This window comes from Oncorhynchus mykiss, chromosome 16 (genome assembly GCF_013265735.2).
Source record: "Oncorhynchus mykiss isolate Arlee chromosome 16, USDA_OmykA_1.1, whole genome shotgun sequence".
Classification (NCBI taxonomy): Eukaryota; Metazoa; Chordata; class Actinopteri; order Salmoniformes; family Salmonidae; genus Oncorhynchus; species Oncorhynchus mykiss.
The window spans coordinates 55,568,377-55,595,526 of NC_048580.1; the positions used below are offsets into that span (position 1 = coordinate 55,568,377).

At 42.3% G+C, this 27,150-nt stretch overlaps 2 protein-coding genes across 4 annotated transcripts; one reads left to right on the plus strand and one right to left on the minus strand.

Annotated features, from left to right (window-relative positions):
• LOC110492334 (uncharacterized oxidoreductase YccK) lies at positions 1–13,846 on the minus strand. Of its 2 annotated transcripts, none has more exons than XM_036947330.1 (8): positions 13,715–13,846; positions 4,393–4,505; positions 3,619–3,719; positions 2,768–2,854; positions 2,206–2,353; positions 1,978–2,057; positions 1,697–1,790; positions 1–799 (listed from the first exon to the last, which is right to left on the minus strand). In XM_036947330.1, the coding sequence occupies exons 2-8, from the start codon at positions 4,502–4,504 to the stop codon at positions 393–395; spliced, it is 1,029 nt and encodes a 342-aa protein (XP_036803225.1). In that variant the 5' UTR covers position 4,505; positions 13,715–13,846; the 3' UTR covers positions 1–392. The 2 variants fall into 2 exon arrangements, with proteins under 2 accessions (XP_036803225.1, XP_021422236.1); XM_021566561.2 differs by lacking the exon at positions 13,715–13,846 and adding an exon at positions 4,771–4,958.
• Positions 13,741–27,114, plus strand: LOC110492335 (cation channel sperm-associated protein subunit delta). Of its 2 annotated transcripts, XM_036947328.1 has the most exons (21): positions 13,741–13,812; positions 13,912–13,988; positions 14,097–14,166; positions 14,348–14,462; positions 14,613–14,680; positions 14,806–14,925; positions 15,099–15,173; positions 15,257–15,413; positions 15,561–15,647; positions 15,815–15,897; positions 18,082–18,258; positions 19,832–19,945; positions 23,593–23,682; positions 24,001–24,059; positions 24,192–24,276; positions 24,435–24,487; positions 24,585–24,659; positions 25,209–25,343; positions 25,581–25,770; positions 26,108–26,262; positions 26,509–27,114. In XM_036947328.1, exons 2-21 carry the CDS (start codon positions 13,984–13,986, stop codon positions 26,663–26,665), a joined length of 2,070 nt encoding a protein of 689 aa, XP_036803223.1. In that variant the 5' UTR covers positions 13,741–13,812; positions 13,912–13,983; the 3' UTR covers positions 26,666–27,114. The 2 variants fall into 2 exon arrangements, with proteins under 2 accessions (XP_036803223.1, XP_036803224.1); XM_036947329.1 differs by lacking the exons at positions 13,741–13,812; positions 25,581–25,770 and having other exon boundaries at positions 13,919–13,988.
• Positions 27,115–27,150: the final 36 nt, after the last annotated feature.

Consider the following 27,150-nt stretch of genomic DNA (forward strand, 5'->3'; position numbering starts at 1 on the left):
TTTAGGTCAAGATCTTATTTTACTTAAAAGCCCTTTCCATACACAGAGACATAATGACGCTATATACATTACATTCTTAATTATATGGGTACAGGGTAACATTTATTACACGTTGACACTATTTTTAAAAATAAAAGTAAAATGCTGTATATCTGTGTGCCCTGTCATAGTTCATGCTGTCATTCCCCCTCATGCCCCTCCCATCTGTCATTTTCAGTTTCAGCCCCCCATGCCTTCTCTTCCCACCACATTTCCTTCTACTCCTGCCATCCTCTAACTTCCCACCAACATCTATACAAACATTTATTCACACATGTATATGTTCTTCCACCAGTACCCCATCTCTACTTCCCTCCAACCCAGATGCTCTGGTCCATCTTCTCTATTCTTCTCTAGTTCCTGTACTCGTCTCCACAATCTCCGATAAGGCTCATGAGGTCACACGAGCGCTGCAGCACGCCGTCGATGGTGCGCAGGTCTTGCGCCGTGAGCTCCAACTCTGGGCTGCAGCTGTGCAGGCTGTCCTTGATGTGTTCCGCCCCAGCAACACCGAGACGACAGCCCACGATGACTCCAGCCACTGCTGGCCGGTCCAGAATGTAGCGAGTAGCCACGTTGGCAATGGAGCAGCTGTGGCCCTGGGCAACACTGTCCAAGACAACCAGCAGCTCCTGGAACAGCCCCCATCCTCCCCAGCCATCAATCACCTTCTTGTATTTACTGAGGGAGGCCGTGTTGAGCTCCACCCTGCTTGTAGGCTCCGCCTTCCCCAGATAGCGCTCTGAGAGTAGGCCACCGGCTGAGAAATAGAGGGGGACCGAGCGATGGAGGTTTAAAAAGATGGAGGGAGGGGTTGGATAAAGAAAGAGAGACAGAGACAGGGTAAAGATGAGGAAGAGAGGAGATAGGGTGAAGAGGGAAGCAGAGAAACAGCAGAGACGCATCGTCAGTTTGGACTCCATCTTAGATTGCCACCATTTTATATCACTACACCCCACATTGCAAGAGTCAATACGGAAAGGATTTCTAAAATCTCTAACGCTATATTAAACAACTTGCTAATTTCAGTAATACTAATAACCATAATGCATCAAAGCAAAGCATGCAGTATCTCAGATTTCTTTCCCAATATATCTGGCGAATTACGGACTTATGCGAGAGTCAGTCATTATCAGATCAGAATATTGAGAATACCATGACTAGAAGGAGCGCTTATGGGTCTGTTTAAAGTGATGTGAATTACGATGTGATTTACGATATAATATCGTAAATCACATAACTTGAAAAAAAAACAGACCATAACCGGTCACTAAGGTTGCAACAGTAACTGTGAGCTAGCCTGGTCTAGATCTATGGGTCAGATGGGTAGGCTAAACCCCATACAGACCTGGGCCAGGCTAACTGGGACCTAATCCAACCCTTCACCACTAAATCAAATCAAATGTATTTATATAGCCCTTCGTACATCAGCTGATATCTCAAAGTGCTGTACAGAAACCCAGCCTAAAACCCCAAACAGCAAGCAATGCCGGTGTAGAAGCCACTGACTCTCTCAGTGCAGTGACATGAATGCTTGTGCTTCTTCATCCTCTTAAATGGCAAACGCCTGATGATCTAGAGCAGCCAAAAAGCAGCAGTAGGAGTAGAGCCGTGGCCGCGATGACTTAATCCCATATGACCTCAGACCGGTCCTCACCCAGAGTTCCATAGGTGAGGAGCTGGATGCCGTGAGACAGGCAGACCGCCTCCATCTTAGCAGCGGGCCGCTGGTCAAGCAGAGAGTACTGCACCTGGGAGGAAACATCCCTGGACATTAATACTGGACATACTGAACGCTGATGCAGACTAATGTACTGAACATGCACAGATTTCACAATACTCTATAAGGCACAAGGAAATTGCCTCCCATTAAGCTTGTGAGAAAGCGAGAGAAAGACGGAGCAAACAAATGAGGGAATGAGGGAGCAGGCACTGTACCTGGTTACTGGAGATTCTGATCCCTTTGTTTGTGATCTCCTCAAGCCTCTGAGTGTCAAAGTTGGTAAGGGCCAGCTCTCCTGAAGAGTAAGAAAATAAGGAGTACATCTAAACTTGACAAACAGGCACAGCTCATCAACAAGTACACAAGGTACATGGCTGAACTGTGAATCTTAACAAAGAGCTTGTGTGCATGGGATTAGTAAATGGTTATATAAGATGACCTACGTATAAGTCCATCCTGCTGCAGGTCAGACAGGTGCCCCAGGGCATGCAGGTATCTATTATCGCTGTAGTCCCACCAGTGGAACTGCACACAGTCCAGAGAATCCACCTGCATACGGGCCATGGAACGCTGCAACGCCTTCTCCACAACCTAGTGACGAGACATATTAAAGATGTCTACACCAGGCGTGAGTTATCTTACCCTGTTATGGCTGGTGAGGGTGCAGGCTTTTGTTGCAGCCAAGTGACAGAGCTGAACCAGAACAGACACCTCAGAATAGAATCAGATAAGGGAGTCTCTCACAGAGTTGAACCAAAACAGAGACCTCAGAATATAATCAGATAAGGGAGTCTCTCACAGAGTTGAACCAAAACAGACACCTCAGAATAGAATCAGATAAGGGAGTCTCTCACATAGCTGAAAGTTGTCCTGAGACACTGCCCTCAAGCAGTTCTAATTGTTAATTGGTGGGTGTGATACACAGTATTTAGATTTCAGATTTTAATGGATGGTGGACAACTTGCAGGATGATTTTTCACACACTAGTCTGTATTAAAGACTCACCTTGCGGTCCATTGGTCCAGGTCGTGGCACCCATTTGGTCAAACCTTGCAGGGGTGATGCAGCATCACAGCTGGGTTTCCATTTCAGCTAGAAAACAGAATGCTACAATTGCATTCCGTGCCATCGGTGAAAAGACACTGACATTTATTCATAAAATGTACTCAGTCTGGTTGTGTAGCACACTTCATATAATAACACACTCAGTCCACATAATCTCCTCAAAGATCTCAGACACTTTTCAGTCAGATGTGAGAGACCATATAAATCTCTCGGTTTCACACGTGAGAGCAGATGTATCTAATTACAGACAGGTGATTCAATCCTCAGAGAGGTTGGTGTTGGGAAGCATTCTCAGAGGACATTATTCCAGGTGTCAAAACACATCCAAGTCATAATTGTGTGAGATGCAGCGTGCCTGGGCACCGACAAGGTCTGAAACCCATAGGAATCAATAAATGAAGATGCAAATCAAATCTTCATACTAAAACCATTGTTAATGGTGAAAAAAAAAGAGTGTGGGTGTAAGAGTGCATCTGACAATGTGTGTATGACTATGGCTTGATGTGTAAGGGCTTTTTCATGTGTGTGTATAAGTGAGAGTGAGAGAATTTACTGATCTTCCATACGCAATCTCTCCCCTGATTCTTGAGAGCGAGACTGAGCAGCCCAACCGCCGAATAGCAACTGTGCTACATTAGCTCCCTCCTGTGCCAATTCAGGGGTACTGCTCCACTTGCACACACAGATCTGAGATCAATGTTCATACAATCTACAATATGTACATACACTTTCAATCCAACAGGTTCATAATCTGGAGTTTGTGTGGTGTAGGCTACAACAACAATTCATACCTGGCTGTTGAAGCGTCCAAAAATCTCCTCCGCTGGTCCATAGATATCTGCCATGTCAAAAGTTGTTAGGCCAGCATCAATATAGGCTTGCATCGCCTGCACTGGAATAGGAAAAGGGGGTTTGATAATAACTGTTAGGGAAATAAAAATGGTGGGTAAAAAATGCTATAATAGGCAGCATCATCTAAAAAAAAAAATAATTACATTACAGTACCCATTTTTCCATTGAAACTGTATGGAACTGATAAGCTATAGCCAGCAGCATACTACTGCATCTCACTGCTGGCTTACTTCAGAAGCTAAGCAGCGTTGGTCCTGGTCAAACCCTGGATGGGAGACCAGATGCTGCTGGAAGTGGAGGGCCAGTAGGAGGCACCCTTTCCTCTGGTCTAAAAAAAAAAACATCCCAATGCCTCAGGGCAGTGATTGGGGACCCTGGGTAGGGTGCTGTCTTTTGGATGGGACGTTAAACGGGTGTCCTGACTCTCTGTGGTCATTAAAGATCCCATGGCACTTATTGTTAACCCTAGAGTCCTGGCTAAATTCCCAATCTGGCCCTCATACCTAATCATCCCCAGTTTACAATTGGCTCATTCATCCTGTGACTGTTCCCAAGGTTGTTGCTGTAAATTAGAATTTGTTCTCAGTTAAATAAACTGGACAAAATATATGAGTGAGTGCCCCACACAATAAGACATTAGCTAGACACTTAAGGTCTAAAAACGTGTGAATACATTTGATTTTGAAGAAACTTTTACCCTACTTTCAGTTTACCTGCTTTGGGATGATCCACCGGACCATGAGCACCTGATACCTGCCACATGCCGTTCAGGACGCGGCAGATCTCCAAGCCCCCTGCCAGCCTAACTTTGGGCACTTGAGCCATCCTAAAAAAAATGCAGGATAGTAAACAGACTGCATTCCATTCTAAATTAAACCACTATCTAGATCAAATGCTTTCAACATTTCGGGTTGTGTACTTATCTGTTGAACTGACATCATAACTAATACAGAAAGTAGCTGGTTCATTTAAACTCGACATTCATCGTACGGTTGTTGATACTTCCAGCAGCTTAGCTAGTATCAAAGTTAACTCCTTCGACGAAATACATAACTGGGGTATGCAAAATGATTTACTAAAATATTATTTACCTTTCTTTGCGATGTAGTTACTGTGTAGATGGTTTACACAAGACAGCCTCGGAGTGTGTTGAGCTATCTACGGCTAACTGTAATAAAAAAACATTACAAAACATGTTATGCAGTTTATGCATGTCGTTCTTCTTCTGCTTCTTCTTCGATGAGGTTTAACCGCGGTTGGCATCCAATAAATGTTGCATTACCGCCACCTACTAGACTGGAGTATAACTCCCTTATTAACCTTTGCTTAAAAAAAAAAATATATATATATATATATATATATATATATATATATATATATATATATATATATATATATATAGTGCTCAAAAAAATAAAGGGAACACTTAAACAACACAATGTAACTCCAAGTCAATCACACTTCTGTGAAATCAAACTGTCCACTTAGGAAGCAACACTGATTGACAATAAATTCCACATGCTGTTTTGCAAATGGAATAGACAACAACAGGTGGAAATTATAGGCAATTAGCAAGACACCCCCAATAAAGGAGTGGTTCTGCAGGTGGTGACCACAGACCACTTCTCAGTTCCTATGCTTCCTGGCTTCACTCTAGTGGTAGCATGAGATGGAGTCTACAACCCACACAAGTGGCTCAGGTTGTGCAGCTCATCCAGGATGGCACATCAATGCGAGCTGTGGCAAGAAGGTTTGCTGTGTCTGTCAGCGTAGTGTTCAGAGCATGGAGGCGCTACCAGGAAACAGGCCAGTACATCAGGAGACTTGGAGGAGGCCGTAGGAGGGCAACAACCCAGCAGCAGGACCGCTACCTCCGCCTTTGTGCAAGGAGGAGCAGGAGGAGCACTGCCAGAGCCTTGCAAAATGACCTCCAGCAGGCCACAAATGTGCATGTATCTGCTCAAACGGTCAGAAACAGACTCCATGAGGGTGATATGAGGGCCCGACGTCCACAGATGGGGGTTGTGCTTACAGCCCAACACCGTGCAGGACGTTTGGCATTTGCCAGAGAACACCAAGATTGGTAAATTCGCCACTGGCGCCCTGTGCTCTTCACAGATGAAAGCAGGTTCACACTGAGCACATGTGACAGACGTGACAGAGTCTGGAGAAGCCGTGGAGAACGTTCTGCTGCCTGCAACATCCTCCAGCATGACCGGTTTGGCGGTGGGTCAGTCATGGTGTGGGGTGGCATTTCTTTGGGGGGCCTCCATGTGCTCGCCAGAGGAAGCCTGACTGCCATTAGCTACCGAGATGAGATCCTCAGACCCCTTGTGAGACCATATGCTGGTGCGGTTGGCCCTGGGTTCCTCCTAATGCAAGACAATGCTAGACCTCATGTGGCTGGAGTGTGTCAGCAGTTCCTGCAAGAGGAAGGCATTGATGCTATGGACTGGTCCGCCCGTTCCCCAGACCTGAATCCAATTGAGCACATCTGGGACATCATGTCTCGCTCCATCCACCACTGTTGCACCACAGACTGTCCAGTAGTTGGCGGATGCTTTAGTCCAGGTCGGGGAAGATATCCCTCAGGAGACCATCCGCCACCTCATCAGGAGCATGCCCAGGTGTTGTAGGGAGGTCATACAGGCACGTAGAGGCCACACACACTACTGAGCCTAATTTTGACTTGTTTTAAGGACATTACATCAAAGTTGGATCATCCTGTAGTGTGGTTTTCCACTTTAATTTTGAGTGTGACTCCAAATCCAGACCTCCATGGGTTGATAAATTTGATTTCCTTTGATAATTTTTGTGTGATTTTGTTGTCAGCACATTCAACTATGTAAAGAAAAAAGTATTTATATGAATATTTCATTCATTCAGATCTAGGATGTGTTATTTTAGTGTTCCCTTTATTTTTTTGAGCAGTGTATATACTACAAATACCCTACCATCTAACACTACACTCATAAAAAATTATAATAATTACCATTCTCCACTATTTAAATCTATTTAGTCCTACTTCAGGCCAACAACCAGAATGGATGGGACACCGCCACTTAACACACCCTGTAACTCTTCCGATGTCAAGTTTCACACACCTAAAAATCACTCTCTGTAGCTGCCACCACAACCTCTTTCTGTGACTTATAGTGCGTTGCGAAAGTATTCGGCCCCCTTGAACTTTGCGACCTTTTGCCACATTTCAGGCTTCAAACATAAAGATATAAAACTGTATTTTTTTGTGAAGAATCAACAACAAGTGGGACACAATCATGAAGTGGAACGACATTTATTGGATATTTCAAACTTTTTTAACAAATCAAAAACTGAAAAATTGGGCGTGCAAAATTATTCAGCCCCCTTAAGTTAATACTTTGTAGAGCCACCTTTTGCTGCGATTACAGCTGTAACTCGCTTGGGGTATGTCTCTATCAGTTTTGCACATCGAGAGACTGAAATTTTTTCCCATTCCTCCTTGCAAAACAGCTCGAGCTCAGTGAGGTTGGATGGAGAGCATTTGTGAACAGCAGTTTTCAGTTCTTTCCACAGATTCTCGATTGGATTCAGGTCTGGACTTTGACTTGGCCATTCTAACACCTGGATATGTTTATTTTTGAACCATTCCATTGTAGATTTTGCTTTATGTTTTGGATCACTGTCTTGTTGGAAGACAAATCTCCGTCCCAGTCTCAGGTCTTTTGCAGACTCCATCAGGTTTTCTTCCAGAATGGTCCTGTATTTGGCTCCATCCATCTTCCCATCAATTTTAACCATCTTCCCTGTCCCTGCTGAAGAAAAGCAGGCCCAAACCATGATGCTGCCACCACCATGTTTGACAGTGGGGATGGTGTGTTCATTGTGATGAGCTGTGTTGCTTTTACGCCAAACATAACGTTTTGCATTGTTGCCAAAAAGTTCAATTTTGGTTTCATCTGACCAGAGCACCTTCTTCCACATGTTTGGTGTGTCTCCCAGGTGGCTTGTGGCAAACTTTAAACAACACTTTTTATGGATATCTTTAAGAAATGGCTTTCTTCTTGCCACTCTTCCATAAAGGCCAGATTTGTGCAATATACAACTGATTGTTGTCCTATGGACAGAGTCTCCCACCTCAGCTGTAGATCTCTGCAGTTCATCCAGAGTGATCATGGGCCTCTTGGCTGCATCTCTGATCAGTCTTCTCCTTGTATGAGCTGAAAGTTTAGAGGGACGGCCAGGTCTTGGTAGATTTGCAGTGGTCTGATACTCCTTCCATTTCAATATTATCGCTTGCACAGTGCTCCTTGGGATGTTTAAAGCTTGGGAAATCTTTTTGTATCCAAATCCGGCTTTAAACTTCTTCACAACAGTATCTCGGACCTGCCTGGTGTGTTCCTTGTTCTTCATGATGCTCTCTGCGCTTTTAACGGACCTCTGAGACTATCACAGTGCAGGTGCATTTATACGGAGACTTGATTACACACAGGTGGATTGTATTTATCATCATTAGTCATTTAGGTCAACATTGGATCATTCAGAGATCCTCACTGAACTTCTGGAGAGAGTTTGCTGCACTGAAAGTAAAGGGGCTGAATAATTTTGCACGCCCAATTTTTCAGTTTTTGATTTGTTAAAAAAGTTTGAAATATCCAATAAATGTTGTTCCACTTCATGATTGTGTCCCACTTGTTGTTGATTCTTCACAAAAAAATACAGTTTTATATTTTTATGTTTGAAGCCTGAAATGTGGCAAAAGGTCGCAAAGTTCAAGGCGGCTGAATACTTTCGCAAGGCACTGTAAGTCTCCAGCTTCAGTGATTTTTGGAATTCGCTCCAGTCATTGGCAGCAGAGAACTGTAAGGAAAGGCGGCTAAAGGAGGTGTTGGCTTTGGGGATGACCAGTGGGATATACCTGCTGGAGCACGTGCTACGGGTGGGTGTTGTTATCGTGACCAGTGAGCTGAGATAAGGCGGAGCTTTACCTAGCAAAGACTTATATATGTAGCGAGGGCCAGCCGATGAGAGCATACAGGTCGCAGTGGTGGGTGGTGTATGGGGATTTGGTGACAAAACGGATGGCACTGTGATAGACTGCATCCAGTTTGCAGAGTAGAGTGTTGGAGGCTATTTTGTAGATGACATCGCCGAAGTCGAGGATCGGTAGGATAGTCAGTTTTACCAGGGTATGTTTGGCAGCATGTGTGAAGGATGCTTTGTTAAGAAATAGGAAGTCGATTCTAGATTTAATTTTGGATTGGAGATGTTTAATATGAGTCTGGAAGAAGAGTTTACACTCTAGCCAGACACCTAGGTATTTGTAGTTGTCCACATATTCTAAGTCGGAACCGTCCAGAGTAGTGATGCTAGTCGGGCGGGTGGGTGCGGGCAGCGATCGGTTGAAGAGCATGCATTTAGTTTTACTAGCATTTAAGAGCAGTTGGAGGCTACGGAAGGAGTGTTGTATGGCATTGAAGCTCGTTTGGAGGTTTTAACACAGTGTCCAGAGAAGGGCCAGATGTATACAGAATGGTGTCATCTGCGTAGAGGTGGATCAGAGAATCAACCGTAGCAAGAGCGACATTGTTGATAAATACAGAGAAAAGAGTCAGGCCCGAGAATTGAACCCTCTAGTACCCCCATAGAGACTGCCAGAGGTCTGGACAACAGGCCCTCCGATTTGACACACTGAACTCTATTAGAGAAGTAGTTGGTGAACAAGGCGAGGCAGTCATTTGAGAAACCAAGGCTACTGAGTCTGCCGATAAGAATGAGGTGATTGACAAAGTCGAAAGCCTTGGCCAGGTTGATGAAGACAGTTGCACAGTAGTGTCTTTTATCGATGGAGGTTATGATATAGTTTAGGACCTTGAGCGTGGATGAGGTGCACCCAGATTGCATAGCGGAGAAGGTACGGTGAGATTCGAAATGTTCGGTGATCTGTTTGTTAACTTGGCTTTCGAAGACTTTAGAAAGGCAGTGCAGGATGGATATAGGTCTGTAACAGTTTGTGTTTAGAGTGTCTCCCCCTTGAATAGGGGGATGACCGCGGCAGCTTTCCAAAATTCAGGGAACTCAGACTCAGACTCAGAAAGAGAGGTTGAACAGGCTAGTAATAGGGGTAGCAACAATTGCGGTGGATAATTTTAGAAAGAGAGGGTCCAGATTGTCTAGCTCAGCTGATTTATAGGGGTCCAGATTTTGCAGCTCTTTCACAACATCAGCTATCTGGATTTGGGGGAAGGAGAAGGGGCGGGGCTTGGGCAGGTTGCTGCTGCTGCTGCTGGTCGGGGTAGCCAGGTGGAAGGCATGGCCAGCTGTAATAACATAATAACGACACAATCCCCAGGAAATACAACTTAATTAAAGGTCCAAGCGTTTCGCCGGCGAGATTCTCACATGCCAAAGGAATAGAGTAGCAGCCAAAGAGTTAAATTGTGCGCTTTTTAATAAAAGTAGATAATGTTTTCTCATGTAACGTATTCCAATTACTTTACTACATCACATTAATCACGCAATGATAATTAGTTTGATGGATACCCTAGGCTTTGTACGAGATTATAAATTACGTCAAGATTCCATCTTAATTCGCTGCAACTTTATGGAAAAAGGTTTATTCAATAAATCCAGCAACTCCTCTCATACTGGGAAGAAAAAAAATAAAACACATTTTCAGGCCTTAAGGGAAATTTTATTTCAAATGTAGTAGTACCCAGACGGAGAAAATCCAATACGTGTTATTTAGTTACATCGTTAGGGTAAGTTAACCAAAAGTGGACACACTCCAATCGGTTCTAAGAAAATTGCCCAGAGTTTAATAATGCTTAAACCTAATCTTTATCAAATTATCCATTAAAGATACCATCTCAAAACCTACATACATCTACGTATGGGTGGTTTAAATTTTATCTAATTATATTCCCAAAATTACTTTATCAAATCTCTAATTGATTATACACACATACAATTTATCTTATTTTAATATATTCACAGAATCCATATAAAACGTAAGAAATTCTTAGGTACTCACGAGAACCATTCCATTTGCCTCTTCAAGGACTCCATAGCTACGAAGCAGCTCTCCAAACATACTCCCAGCAGAACCAAAAAAAATAACTCTTGTTTCCCGGACAATGACCATGGGATCCTCAACGGTTCTCTAACCTCCCAGAAACCACGGCAAAATCAAATCTCTCAGGAACTATAGACCTTCCGCTGCTTTCTAAAATATCATCCTGCTCTCAATACTACCCCGTGATATTCTATGATGGGCGGTGAAGGAACGGAACCCCAAGATAACGTTATTTCAAAGCTTATTTTCCAAATTTCAATAATCTGATTAAGCATATTTCTATAGGTTACTATCCAAACTTCTGATTAAGACTCATTTCCATATTCACACAACTCTCATATCACAGTCACACAATGCTATATTCTCAAACATACCTGATCAATTAGTTGTTTTTCAACAATATTTTAACCTGCAGGAATATTTTCTAATTTCTATCTCAAGTTTAGTTCTTAGGATAATACAACTCACACATTTGCATCTTTCAATACTTCTAAAATGGGGTACAGGTTTAAAACAATTACAGGTTTAAAACAAGTACAGGTGCACCTCACTATCTTATACTGTATAAATGGTCTTAACTAGTTCACACAGATTCCGGATGTTTTAACATTAAATGGCCAAAACCAGTTCACACAGATGCTAGATATTTAACGCTAAATTACCAAAACCAGGGCATACCTGGCTAGCACATTTCAAATATTTGGAATTCACCACTTCTGAGGATCACTTAGACGGTCTCACAGACACTTTTTAGAATGAGGTCCATCTTTCAATAGAGTTTCACCAGGTACCGTGGCTTCACACAGAACCCACAGTCACCTTGGCCCCACACCCCTACAGACCGCACCAATCCCTACTGTGATCAATTCAGTGTCAGGAGGTCGCCCGCAACCGACCAATGATAGGTGTCTTTGAGTCGACGAACTCGCAGATCTTCCTCCACTGACTCCGCCCTGTTTACGCCTCCACACACAGGAATACACACTCGACTAAAAACTCGACTTCGCGTGTGTCGCTCACCTCTTTATTAAACATTTTTAAAAACTAAGTTTGAGATGTGGTATCCACGCGGCTCGCTGCCTCTCAGATCAAAGGTGGGTCCATCTGCATCTACTTTCCCATTGTTCCTCAACTGTAGTGTATGATATACGATTTTGTAGCTCTGAGTCTCTACTTTTATCCAATGTAAAAAACACAATTTCGCCTCCGAGTGGCACAGCAGTCTAAGGCACTGCATCACAGTGCTAGCTGTGTTACTACAGATCCTTGTTCGATTCCAGGCTGTGCCGCAGCCGGCGGTGACCGGGAGACCCATAAGGCGGCGCACAATTGGCCCAGCGTTGTCGGGGTTAGGGGAGGGTTTGGCCAGCCGGGATGTCCTCGTTCCATCGTGCTCTAGCGACTCCTGTGGAGGGCCAGCCGCATGCACGCTGACACGGTTGCCAAGGTGTACAGTGTTTCCTCCAACACATTGGTGCGGCTGGCTTCCGGGTTGCGAGCATTGTGTCAAGAAGCAGTGCGGCTTGGCGGGGTCATGTTTCGGAGGACGCACGACTCTAAACCTTCACCTCTCCTGAGTCCGTATGGGAGTTGCAGAGATTAGTAACTACCAAATGGATATCACGAAATAAAAAAATAAAAAAATTATTTTGCTACATAAGATCGATATGAGCTGCCGGTAGGTCACAATGTTCAGTTTTTTCACACAACGCCACAGATGTCTCATGTTTTGAGGGAGCATACAGTTGGCATGCTGACTGTAGGAGCTGTTGCCAGATAATGTAATCTAATGTTAATTTCTCTACCATAAGCCGCCTCCAACGTCGTTTTAGAGAATTTGGCAGTACGTCCAACCGGTCTCACAACCGCAGACCACGTGTAACCACGCCAGCCCAGGACCTCCACATCCGTCTTCTTCACCTGCGCGAATGTCTGAGACCAGCCACCCGGACAGCTGATGAAACTGAGGAGTATTTTTGTCTGTAATAAAGCCCTTTTGTGGGGAAAAAAAATATTCTGGTTGGCAGGGCCTGGCTCTACACTGGGTTGCCCTGGCTCCTAAGTGGGTGGGCGTATGCTCTCCCAGGCCCACCCATGGCTGCGCCCCTGCCTAGTCATGTGAAATCCATAGATTAGGGCCCAATAAATGTATTTCAATTGACTGATTTCCTTATATGAACATGAAATTGTTTCATGTTGCGTTAATATTTTTGTTAAGTATACTTTACAACTACTTAGCATGTCAGCTAACCCTTCCCCTAACCCTTTTAGCTAACCCTTCCCGTAACCATAACACTTTAACCTAACTCCTAACCTAAACCCTAGCCTATTAGCTAACGTTAGCTGCCTAGCCAACATTAGCTGCTTAGCCAGACGTTAGCTGCTTACGTTAGCTACAACAAATTGAAATTTGTAACAAAATACGTTAGGCAAATTTGTAAAATATTGTGTGAATGCCATTTATAACATATTGTACTAATTACAATTCGGGACATATCATTCAAATTTTTATTCGGAAAATGTACAAAATTGTGACTGATTTACGTACACAATAATACGAAATGCTCTGAGACCAGGTTGCAGCATCGCCTCTCTCTCTCTCTCTCTCTCTCCCACGAGGCAGTTAACGATTGATCGTTATCCGTATAGAGCATTCTCAGTCACTCAAAACAGCAATACTTGGCAATATAACATACATAAAAACTACTATTCAACAATGTGGCGGACGAATGCCCAAACCATTTTTATAATAATAATAATAATGTCCTTTTTGCCATTTTGTGCCAATGAAGAAGCCAGGTAACGTTAATCCCCCAACAGTTAACATAGCTAGCTAGCCAGCCAAGTTCAAGCCTCGTCTCTAGGCTAAGCTAATGTTTATCTGTAAATGTATTTTAGCAAAATATGACCTGTCTTTATTATTGATAGCCAAAATTAAAATTGATCTCTCTCGTTTTGCACTACATAGGCTCTTGTTGTACCTTATAATTTTGTAATTCAAAGTCCAGGTTTTCCATGGTCTTCCACACCCAAACAAGATGTCGAAAGGCAGGATCAATCGATTCAAGCGCCATCTGCGGTGAATTTTGATGTTTCTATGCACAGGGAATGTCTTCCGTTGTTTAACCCCTAGCTAGCTAGCCAACATAAAGTTAACCACCTCAATGTTTCTCATCAGACATTCTTATATTCTGCGAAGAAACGACCAGTTCTGGTTCGAAGTCACTGCGACAATCGCCTGGCCTTGTACATGGGGTGAAACATTTTGCTATTACTAGGATAGCTTGCAACTTTTTCCAACCTTGTTTAGCACAGTGGTTTTCTTGAAAATGTTCCCGCCTCATTTATCATTTCTAATAACAGGAAGTGGATCCTCATTACCAGGGCATTATTTGAGGAATCAGCCACTCCACTCGAATATAAAGGGGCTGGTGTGAGTCTCTGTACAAATCCCCCTCAACCCACCGATGTGTAATTTATCTCTATAATTTGTTATAGTCATGAATATATAACAAGATTGTGCTACTACTTTTCGATACACTATCTTTAGCTATTACTGATGTCTTGCCTTATTAATGTTTATTGAAATTCATAACAACTTCTCATATTTGTAGAAGCTTCAGGGGTCGGTGAGTTCAGCAGCTTTTGTGTTGGACAACCTTGCAATTGTGATCGACGGAAAGTTGTACTTATACTCTCTAACTAAAGGGACATGGACTCCTGCTCAAGGTTTGGAGCATATAACCATGTCCATGCACCTCAAATATCAAGTTTTAATTCAAAATAATGTGCAATGGTTTCCTAATATCATCTTATAATTTACTTTCTGCTCATTAAAACCATTGTTCTGCAGTGATCATCACAGATCTCTTGTTTCAGGAGTGAAATCCATGGTGTCTACTGTATCTGCACTACAGTGCTGCTTCAGCAAAGACAAGGCCTGCATGGTAAACTCCACAGCTAAATATTTTCTCTCATCAAACATGTGTGTCACTGTAGTATGTTCAACAGTTGTTTTAGACTGCTGTGAATGGCTGTGTGATGTGTTGTGTCTTGGGTTTTTTGTCAACAGGATGTGAGCTCTTGTGTTCTGCTGTACAATCTGGGGAGTGCTCTTGACGACCAACAGGTCTACATGTCCTCAAATGGAGGCAATTCCTTTTTTAACCTCCCTATGGCCCCCAAGGCAACGGTGAGCTTGGATACTCTGTCAGTCAGTGTCATCTCAAAGTTATTTTACATTTATTTGAAGTTAACCGTAGAAATCAAACTTATGCAAAATCATTGAGGTTCATAGTCCTCAGGTCTAAGCATAAAAAGTCAGCAGCACCCCAAAAGCCAACTCTCATCACTCTCATTTCACAGGAATTTATCATAGGGGTATTCAACATGCCCACTGTGTCAAGCATCGTGGCTATGTTAGCAGACAACCAAAGAAAGGTGAGAGATTGACCACAGCCCTTTCTGAAGTCACCAAATAATCACAGACATGATCAGTGTACCAGCTGTAAAATGTGTGGTAGTTTTCTTTCCGGCACATTTCCGGAAATCGTTCGGTACAGACAGACAATCACCCCATGCGAGACCCGCTGTCCAGCATCCATGTGATCCAGCCAGCAGGCATGAGAGGCCACCTCATCATCTGGTCTCCACACATGCTGCTCTACTCACCCAACCATGGTATTACAAAATCACCATCTAAGGGTCACCTTGCATGATGCTGGATTCTTCTTGTGATATTAGTCCATTTAAAGAAAACCAGTTAGTGACCAAAGAATATTTAGTTTCACTGTTCTGACATGTCTTAATGCCTATTTTGGTTTTCAGGCATTGTGATTGTGCCAGTGTACATTATGGGAGAAGAGAATGCCACCCTCCCGCCTCCTAAAGTCACCATTTTACAGGTGGCAACAGGTAATATCTTCTTGACATCTATGTGTGTGAGAGTGTGTCCTCACTTCTTCATGTGTTATAAATTAGACTAAAACAATGTCACGACTAAATCACTCAGATGTGTGTGTGTTGTAAATTATACTAAACCAATATGGTACCACTGAATCCTCCCTCTTGTGTATGGTTAGACGACAACGGTGCGATGGCTGTTCTCACCAGCGACGGGGTACTGTATTATGGCAGGGCTGGACTGGAGGCAACTACAGTAAGGGTAAGTATTCAGGATGTATATACTTACCGTACATACAGTATGTGATTAACATGTACTGTTCATATTAAAGGTGCTACATATAGAATGTCTCACCCATGTGGAAGCTAGATGAATTGCAACAACTAGACTGCATTCCAAACAACTCCCCCGCATCCCATTTCCCTGTAACATGGCTATTTTACTTTAATTTTCATCCACATTGAAAATATATTTCACAGCAATTTTGATGGCACAATGTTTCCTTACCCTATTCGGTTGTCAAATATAAAGTCTGCATTTTAGAATGCGATTTTGTATTGGCCCAAAATAATTGTATTGTGTGAAAAAAATGATGAAACACTATAATTCCACTATTACTACAGATATGTTATGGACTCCTCCCGAGTGGCACAGTGGTCTAAGGCACTGTATCGCAGTGCTAGCTGTGCCACTAGAGATTCTGGGTTTGAGTCCAGGCTCAGTTGCAGCTGGCCGCGACCTGGAGACCCATGGGGTGGTGCACAATTGGCCCAGCGTCGTCCGGGTTAGGGCAGGGTTTGGCCAGCAGGGATGTCCTTGTCCCATTGCACACTAGCGACTCCTGTGGTGGGCCGGGCGCAGTGCACGGTCGCCAGGTGCACAGTGTTTCCTCTGAGACATTGGTGCGGCTGGCTTCCGGGTTAAGTGGGCATTGTGTCAAGAAGCAGTGCAGCATGTTTGGGTTGTGTTTCGGAGGACGCATGGCTCTCGACCTTCGCCTCTCCCGAGTCTGTACGGGAGTTGCAGCGATGAGACCAGACTTTAACTACCACTTGGATACCACGAAATTGGGGAGAAAACGGGGTAAAAAAAATGTTTGATAAAATTAATTGATATGTTATGGACATTACAATTCTAAAATTCTACATGTAGCTTTTTTAAGATTAGTAGAGAATGGAGTGCAGCCCCTCTGGAGCAATTATAGCAGGTTAAGTGCCTTGCTCAAGGGCACAACAACTGCCGATGGTATCTAGGTGATCCCAGCAACCCTCCGGTTGCTTGCTCACTCCACACCAGATTTTACAGAGCTGGGATTCAAACGGGCATTTCCCCGGTTGCTGGGCCGCTTGGCTACCTACCACCCCTACAGGCTACCTGCCACCCTCACAATGTTGTGCAACTGCTTTCATTTAGTGCAACTCAATTGCAACTGCTTCAAGTTCTGAAATCCCTTTAGTGGTAGTGAGATCTTCTGAGTCCTGACCAGTGTTGTCATACATACTGTATACACTGTAGGCCTGTATATTACACATGTATTATAGGGTGTCCAATCCAAAACACATCTTTTGATCAATGGGTAAAATAATGCAAAATATGCTAATTGTGTAGATACTCCTCTAAGAAAACCAATGCTCCAAACCTATGTCTCTATCATTATAAGTTCAAAAGTTATTGCAGTTTTTAGCCTTGTAGAATGGCCAGAAGTATAGTGATTAAATCAATGGAGGCCAGAGAAAAAAAGTGGCTAAAAATCAGGAAAATACCATTGCGTCAGCTAGACTGGATGCTGTGCTAGAATTACAGCTAACTGACAGGCTCACAGTTGAACTCGTCGTCTTTCTTCTCAAATCCGGAGGACATAAAACAATATAGAGGTAAGATATATATATAGATTTTGAGACATGACGTGTAGTATTGTCATAAATACAAGCAATACACGCTTTTCATATTAATGCAAAATGTCTGTTATTTTTTAAAATAAATCTGTAAAAAAACGAGTGTATCTTTGTGAAATGTCAACAGAGCACTGAGTGTACCGCAAGATCTTTATTTTTAAAGCCTTTTACATTTAATTCAGCTTGTTTTATGCTAATTTTGCTTTTTGCGACCCACGGGAACAACTTTGCAGACGTGTATTAGGTTACGAAATCTGACTTTTTGGATATAATGTTAATGATATGTTAGAGAAAGACCCCGCTTAACGAGTCAGAACATGAAGAATCATATTTGTCTTTGTAAAAATTTATTTTATAACATAAGGAAGTGACATTTCATGACCAAAGTGCATTTTCTCCCACACTGGGCAGCGTGGGTGAACTCCTTATGTATTATTGTGCAAAGTGATATCTATGGTCCTGACTGGATAGATAAGTCCACTGTCAGTAACAGAGAGCTGTCCTGTATTTTAATCTGTTGTACTATCCTGTGTCTGCCTGCCTGTTTCAGTTTGCATCTGTCATTGACCTGTCCAAGGACAACCTGATGCTGTTCAGTGACTATGGGGACCTGATGATGATCCAAGCCCGTGAGGACCTGCTGCTTATAGGGGTGGACTTTGACCATAAGGTTATCATTGTCCAGCAGGAGCTAACACGTACCACACCACCCGTTCAGTCCTGCCCAGTGAGTGAATATAAACTACATGACAAATGACGCATCACATTCTCTATGTAGAGAGACAAAACAAATGTAAAATCTGCAAATTACACCCTATTCCCCAACATACAGTACCAGAGATCTTTCTTCCGTAGATACCCCTGGGCGGGCTGCCTAAGCCTTTTTTGGGGGGGGAGTCCTAAGTCCAAACTGGGAAAAATGAATTGAAATACATTTTTGGGATGGAAAAACACCTTCAGTGTAAACTTAAACGACTTAAACCAAATATAAAGTATGTAGAAAAGATAATGGACCTATATATTTTTTAAATAATATGATCTTTGAGAACTAATAATCACCACGATAAAAGCTAAACAGTCAGGGGAATTGAGAATTCCAAAAACAATTCATTTAACAGTAAAGATTTTGTTATTAAGTTTGAGCAACAGAACACAGCATTAGCCATGTCAAAATGCATAGAATCCCTGGATATTAGCTTTAAAACTGCAAAATGTTGTCTTTGCTCCATGGCAAAATGTGTACAATTGCAGGAAATTAACTTTAAAACAGATTTTTTTATATCTCAGATCCATGGAGAAAAGCTAAAATGGTTATAAACCCCCCCCCACCCCACCAAAATGGGGATCTCAAAAATGTTATCCAAAATTCGGCAGCAGCTACCGTGCCCATTGCCACGCCCTCTGCCACCCCTCCGATCCAGAAAAAAAAAAAACTATTTTAATCAGATCAGCAAACTATTTTAATCAGATTTAAGATACTTTACAAAAACTAGATTACTTCTTAGATTACTTTTCAATTAAGAAAGGATGTTTGAGATAAAAACATTTTTTATTATAATAAATTATGACAGCCTTAGCCATAGCAAAGTGCATAGAATTACAGGAAATTAGGTAAAAAGTATATATATTTCGCTCAGCTCCATGGCATAGTGTGTAGCATCATAGGAAATTTGTTTTAAAATTGCAAGGTGTCACTATAGAGCCGGGTTCGATCCCGGGCTGTGTCGCAGCCGGCGCGACCGGGAGACCCATGAGGCGGCACACAATTGGCCCAGCGTCGTCCGGGGGAGGGTTTGGCTGGCTGGGATGTTCTTGTCCCATTGTGCTCTAGCGACTCGTTATGGTTATGGTGGCCTGGTGCATGCACGCTGACTTCGGTCGCCAGCTGTACGGTGTTTCCTCTGACACATTGGTGTGGCTGGTTTCCGGGTTAAGCGAGCAGTGTGTCAGGAAGCAATGAATATTAAGGCTATACGCACTACATGTTACACACATAGGCTCTTGTTTCGGAGGACGCATGGCTCTCGATCTTTGCCTCTCCCGAGTCCGTACAGGAGTTGCAGCAATGGGACAAGACTGTAACTACCAATTGGATATCACGAAAAAAGGGGTACCAAAAAATATATAGAACATTTCTCAGCTCCATGGATAAACGTGTAGAATTGCAGGAAATTGATGGGCCAACCGCACCCATAGCCACGCCCATCACCTAAACCCCTTTTTAATCCAGAAAAAAAAAATGAGTACATAGAGAATAATGTGTCATTTGAGACGTAGGCATGATTCTCTTCTCACTCCAGGTGGAGCAGTTTCACAGCACGTTTGCAGGGGAGCTCTTCTACATCGACATGGGCAGCACCGTCCACTTGTCTGCTGTCTACATCCCATCACCTCTTTGCAAATTCTTCCCCCTGGTAAGAGGTTCATAAACTTCCGAGACAGCCCCATAGCACCAGGCTGTACTAAATTCTACAGGGACTTCAGGTTACGGGAAAAAAGAAAGTATGGGAACTGTAAAAATATCTGAACATTATGAAGTGGATATGAACACACACGTACTCATTTACATGCTCGCTTACACATACAGACTTATACACACACACACACACCTGATCTCGCTCTCTTCTCTCTATTTTCTCTTCTCTCCCTCTCTATTGTCAAGAACTGTTTTATAATTTAATGTGTTTATTGTTTGTCTATCTTTTTTATGTATTTGTCTACAAGTTTATATATGTTTACAACAAGCAAGGGGAAGATATCAGAATAGGTGCATTGGGGAATTATAATGTATTGTATGGAATACATTTATACTGTAGTGAAGCCGTCTCTAGAGTAATGCAAGGTCTCTTTCATGATCATGTGAAACGTCAATTGCTATGGAAATGCTGGGATGTGTCTCTCAATTATGTTAAAGGTAATTATGATGCAACTATGAGGGTGATACGATATGGATTACAATTATCATCATGAATATTAAGGCTATACGCACTACATGTTACACACATAGACACTCAACCATGAAAATTGGCGGAGTTATTATTTATTTGGACATCACACATTATAGTCTTACTCTTATACAGACATTGTACACACTCAATAAATCACATGCAATATCATACACATCAACCGACTCAGATTTTCTACACACATAATATCTTGTCTCAATTTTCTAACGTGTGGCATTGGCTCACAGGCAAACAGGCAAGGGAATAAAACAAATATTGCTAGAACCTATTTCTTGAATTCTAAATATCAGACATTTGAAAGCTCTAGTTTTGACCGTCATAATACCTCTGATGGCAGTAACTTTACAAGCACTAATTATGGTCAATTTAGACTGACAATAGTATCTAGTTATGGTAAGGGATCAAATAAGTATAGCCAGTTATAATTGTAACGATTTAGCAGATTATAAAAAAAGATCAGTCTTTACATGGCTAAAAGAAAAGGAATATAACATATACTGTTTACAGGAAACTCACTCTACATCCTTAGATGAAGTTGAGTAGCAAAAGGAATGGGGTGGTGAATTTTTTTCTGTCATGGACAAAGGAACTCAAAAGGTGTGATGATATTAATTAACAAAATAGTCAATAATGATGCGCAAGGAAGGTGGATCCTTTTGAATATGAAAGTGGACGAAAAGAGATTTGGCTCTTTAATCTATATGGTACAAATCAGGATGATCCACACTTCTTTGAAAACATTTATAACAATTTATTGAACTTATAGGCAACAAATAAATAAATAAGCTCTCCACAATTCATTTCAATAGAAAACTTGTAAACATTGACAAGATCCTGCAACCATGGATAGGTAAATGTGTCTGTCTATTTATGGAAAAATTACCCTGATTGACTCCTTAGTCATATCTCAGTTTACTCTATTACTTATGGCGCTGCCTACTCCTGATGATTTGTTTTTCAAATCATTTGATCAATAATATTTAGCTTTATCTGGGACGCTAAACCGGATAAAATAAAACGTCCATTGTTTAAAAATGGCTTTTTTGCGTTTGTTCAGATTGCCATGTCTCATTTTCGATTAATTGAAAATTATACTGTTTTCAAAGCATCTCTTTTTCAAACAAGCATTGCAGAGCTGGCTACAGTTTAAATTCCATCCCCCTGAAAAGATAAAACAAATATTACAACAAATATTATGGTTGAACTCAAATGAGCTGGTTGATAAAATACCTGTATTTATGAGAGATGTTTGGAAAGGCTATTTTGTTCTTAAATGATATTGTAAATTGGAATGGTAGAGTTATGTCCTTCATGGAGTTATCAGAATTGTACGGAAAGGTCTACTCAATCCAAGAGTTACAACCAATTTTTTACAGCATTCCCCCCAAAATGAAGGAGGCAGGTGGCAGCGGGAGGAGGTACGGAACTGGTCTGTCTGACCAATATAAAGGATCAAAACGGGCGGAGGAATAAAAATAGCATAAATAGGAAAGTATACCCGTTTCATTTATAATAGTTGGGAAGAGATTTTTGATGTACCGATTCCATGGTACAGGGTGTGTGAGTTGATATATAAAACAATGCAAGATTCAAGACATTGTGCTTTTCAGCTAAAATTAGTATAAGGAATTCTTGCCACCAACAAAATGTTGAATATTTGGGGCATAAAATCATCGAAGGTCTGCAGAGTTTGTTGTGAGGATACAGAATCAATAGACCATTTATTTTGGTATTGCCCTCAGGTAGCCTGTTTCTGGTCTCAGGTTCAGGAATGGCTGAAAATGCATAGCATTGATCTAAAAATTGACCCTAAAAATAGTACTGTTAGGAGATCTGGAGAGCCCGGGTTAGTCAATTACTAATATACTAATACTCTTAGTAGAAGTATTTATCTTCAAGTCACAATCTCTGGATTCTATTCAATTGGATAGATTGAAATTGTACGTTAAACATCACAGCATAGTTGAAAGATATGTGTTGCGTAGAAACCCGATGTGGTCGTAGCAGAGATAGATGGGATGGGCTGAGGGAAACTGAGGGTTGGGATGTGGAATTGGAGACAAGTGGGAGTGGAGTTGCTGTGCGGGAGATAGAATGATGATCAAAGATAAAAGTATATAAAATAAAGTCAAAGTAAAACATAATAAAAAGTAAGTTTGAATGACACGGAGGGGCAGTGTTTTTACAGCTAATGCCGGATTTGCCTGAGGCTGATGCTGTGCAGGTGTTTGTACACGTGCATATACACACACTCTCATTCAAATAAACGCATACAAGAACACACGCATACAGTGGGGAGAACAAGTATTTGATACACTGCCAATTTTGCAGGTTTTCCTACTTACAAAGCATGTAGAGGTCTGTAATTTTTATCATAGGTACACTTCAACTGTGAGAGACGGAATCTAAAACAAAAATCCAGAAAATCACATTGTATGATTTTTAAGTAATTAATTTGCATTCTAATAGTGCCAGACATGCACACAAACATATACAGTTGGCATTGCTGTTCTGATTTTAGTTGTCCTTGTTTTAAATTTGTTTTAAATTATTATTATATATTTTTTGCATTGTTGTTTGCTGTTTTCTTCTGTCTTTTTCTTTTTTCTCTTAAGTTCATTCTCTTGGTTGTTGGTGCATTGGGGGTTCTTGGGGGTGGGGAATGGAATAAATAAAAATTGGCCTGGATGGAATTGTTTTCTTTTCTTGGGGGGGGGGCTGTGTGAGGGGTCTTGAATGGTTGAGAGACTGCTATTGGGGAACTGTGGGGGGATCTTGCAGGGTTCATGTTTTTTGGCCTGGTGGGAGTTCTGTCAATGTGCTCTTGAGCAGGGCATTCACTCTGGATGCTTCTGTGTGTCGCTCTGAATGGGAGTGTTGGATGACTGGTATGATGTAGTTGTTGAGCGGCTTCACTGCAAGTACATTGTTTTGTTATATTGTTATGTTTTGGATATTTAATTTTTTTAAATAAAAAAATCTAACTTCACTGTGGATTTCCCAGTATTCTGGTCCCAGATCTGTGCTACTGTTGTCATGCAAATACAATGAATGAATCTGAACTGTGTCCTTGTTCTCCTCTTGTGTGTGACCAGGTGACAGTTACAGAGTCTAAGCTTCTGTCCTTAGATGAGAAGTGTGTAGAGGACGGCATTACTACGGAGGGCACCAAGAAATACCGCCTGGTACAACTGAATCACTAGACCAGGGGTGTCACACTCATTTTGCCCTGGTGGCCACATTCTGTCTTCAAAGAGGTCTGGAGGGCCGCACTGAAAATGTGTTATATTTCCTCGCTATCAAAATTGGCAAAAAATTGTCCTCTATCAATCATTTTTGGAATTTCCTATGCTCCCTGACTGTCTAGCTTTCAATTCGGTGCTGGACACAGTTTTATACGGTGCTGGACACAGTTTTATACGGTGCTGGACACAGTATAAAATGTGGCATGGGCGGTGGGGGGGAGTGTTTCCATTTCTAGCATACTGTATTTTGAATGACAGGACATTGAACTGAAGCAGTTGTTCTTTATGGAGGCAGCAGACGGAACCCTGAAGCCAAGGTAAGAATGCATTCTCAAATGTTCAGTAGATGGCAAATTGGCAAGGAGTTTTAGCTGGTGAGGACAGTGGTCTCTCCAGCAGAGGGTGCTGTTTGTTCCTGTTGCTGACGTGTACTGTTTTCTCTGGGTCAGTTCCAGTCTACGTAAAGGCAGCCTCTCCACAGTGGCAGTAGACCTGATGGGAAGAAACGTGTCCTGCAAAGACTTCAACCCCCTGGTCAGAAACACAGCCCTCTAACAGTCACAACAATGTGTATGAGTTAACATCGAAGGGACATGTTAGTTTGTCCTCACGGTTTACAGAAAAGGCTATGGCCCTCCAATGTGGCATTACTTTTATATTAACATTATTTGTTGTTCTTTTTCCCGTTTTAGAAAGCTCACATTCTCATTGGATGCCCTCCTGGAAAGCATACCCGAGTTCTTAAGTAAGGGATACATTCTCATGCCGTATTCCCTATTTTCAAAACATTTCTGAAATATTCGACTGTAAGATTATTACTGTCATTATTGTTTTTGCCACAGGGACATAACCACTTGCACTAAAGGCACGTTCACTCAAGAGCAGCTTCAGGACAACTTCTCTTACGTCATCCCCAAGTAGGTTCTGCGGACGGGGCTGTGACACACAGAGCACTGATGGATCTAGATTTTAGACTATCGTGGTTCATAGAAATGTTTAATCAACTGATGATCTGTTCTATAAAAAGATGCTTGTAATGCCAAAGTAGAGGATTGTACTTTATCATTCGTGGAACATAAAAGGTAGATTCAGCTAAATAACGTTGCCACGAGCAGCAGCGCCGATATTGCAATGAGCAAGATGCAAGACTTTGCTCCCACATGTTCACACACAGTATCTGCACATGTGCATGCGTTCGCGTCACGCTGTTAGAGCGTTGGAGGTAAGGGACCAAAACAGTGGGGGAGTTTAGCATTGCACTTCATCGCTCTTAGTTGTTGCGGAAATTGACCCCCTATGCTGTTTACTTGGGTGCACCTACGTCATATCGCTGAGTCTAACTTTAAGCCTTGCCCCAAGTAAGGTATCACAGAGTTGTAAGAAGGATATTATATATATTTGTGTCATGTCAGTTAAAACGACTAGTATTCCTCTCATTATCCTCTTCCTCCTTCATCTCCTCTGAGAGCTGTGTATGACCCTCAGCACCTGTTCCGGCCTGGCTCTGCCTCCAGTGACCTGCACATTTCCTACAGCATCACAGACTACTTCTGCCCCTTACTGGTCTATCACGACACCCCCTGGATACCCTCCCTGGAGCTGTGAGTGACCCACAAAATACACACACGGGCAACCCCTTAACAGCTGTTACTGTAGAACCTTCAGTGTAAGAAACCTGTCGTCTCTGTGAAGTGGAGTTCAGACAGACCCTTGATATAACTACATGACATCACAGAGCAACAATGTCAGTGCCAACCCACCACACAGCCTTTTCTAGAGCAGGTGAGCATGGCATGCATAACTACCAGTACCTCCAAACTCGCCCTGACCCTTTGCAGCTGGAACGGTAATGAGTTTGTGGAGCAGGTGAGCGCTGACTTTGTGATGTTCGAAGTGAACGGCATGTATAACTACCAGTACCTCCAGTCGGTCGAGGATGCCAAGTGCGTCTCCCAGCCCCAGAACTGGACCTCTCTGCTGAGCCAGCAGCAATATCAACCTAACCCAAACACTGCCTGGACCAGGAATGTATGTACACATTCTATAACAATTCAATTGAATTCATACTTTATCACCAGTCAATAATGGTTGATAGGAATTTGTTAACACAGCACTGTAGACTAGAGGCTCCTTGCACTGTAACCATAATCATATAGCCTGTATCCTGAGGGAGGAACTTATCTAGCTCTATTTACCACAATGTAATTGAATATTCCTCCAACATATTCATAAACTTATCACATGATGATACATTATCCTTGTCCTCTCATTAAGATTGCATACATTTATCCCTCTGCTTGATTTGTACCTGGCTACCGAGCATAATTTCTCAGTGGGGTTTATCTTTCTCCTCTTCCTGGTTAAGAATTATAAGAGCTGCAAGGATTCTGATGGTCCGCCCCTCACTGACCCAGAAGCCCAGTATCAGGTCCTCAACATGGGCACAAGAAACAGAGTCTTGTTTCCCAACTACAACGGGATGTACGTGTTCAGAGTCATAGTGGTGGATCCTAGCTACAGGTCAGTGTGGACTAGGAGGGTAAACAACCTCTTTCAGGAGGGCGTTTAGTTACCAGGCTGTATAGCACATCAACTGAAGGTTGAACTCGGTAGTTGAATACTTTCATATAATTTTGGAAAAGACCCATAATACATAGCCAGTATACTATTTGTATGCCATACATATTCTATAGTACACATTAACACTGGATTGTCATTGATCTTGTAATATTTCTGATGATATTGACTGTCTCTGTGTTTCTGCAGCTACTGCATGCTGACCACTACTTTCAGTGTGTATGTGTATGGGGCGTTCCCTCCTCACCCTCTGCCCTCTTGTGTGGCACTGGGCATCTTCCTGGCCATCTTTGTGGTCCTGCTGCTCATCGGCTTTTTCTTAAGCAAGCGGAATTACAAAAAATAGGATGGACACACAAACACACGCACGCACGCACGCGCACACACACACACACACACACACACACACACACACACACACACACACACACACAATACATCCCAAAACAGGAAATGCATGGGTTGACAGTGCGATCCTGGTTCTATGAAATCACAAGGTTGAACACCTGTCTCTGTTTAGATGTTTGTTGTCAGGCACCAGGGTCCCACTCAAAAGTCTTGTTGTCATTGTTCATGGATGAACACCTCTGTGTGTTGACACTTAGGGAAAACACACGCATGTCCTCTATGCAGCGTGAAATGAATGTGATGAGCTGTTCAGGATGTTCTCTGCCAGTCACTGATCCCTGTCTTGCCTTTTGTCATGTTTTTAATTGATTTTCTTTATTTTTATGTATTTCTTGTTTTGTTTGATGAAAATGAAACGTTTTGAGAAATAAAGAAAAATGTTTTTAGTAATTATTTCATCATAGTGTAGGTTTTGATTTCAAA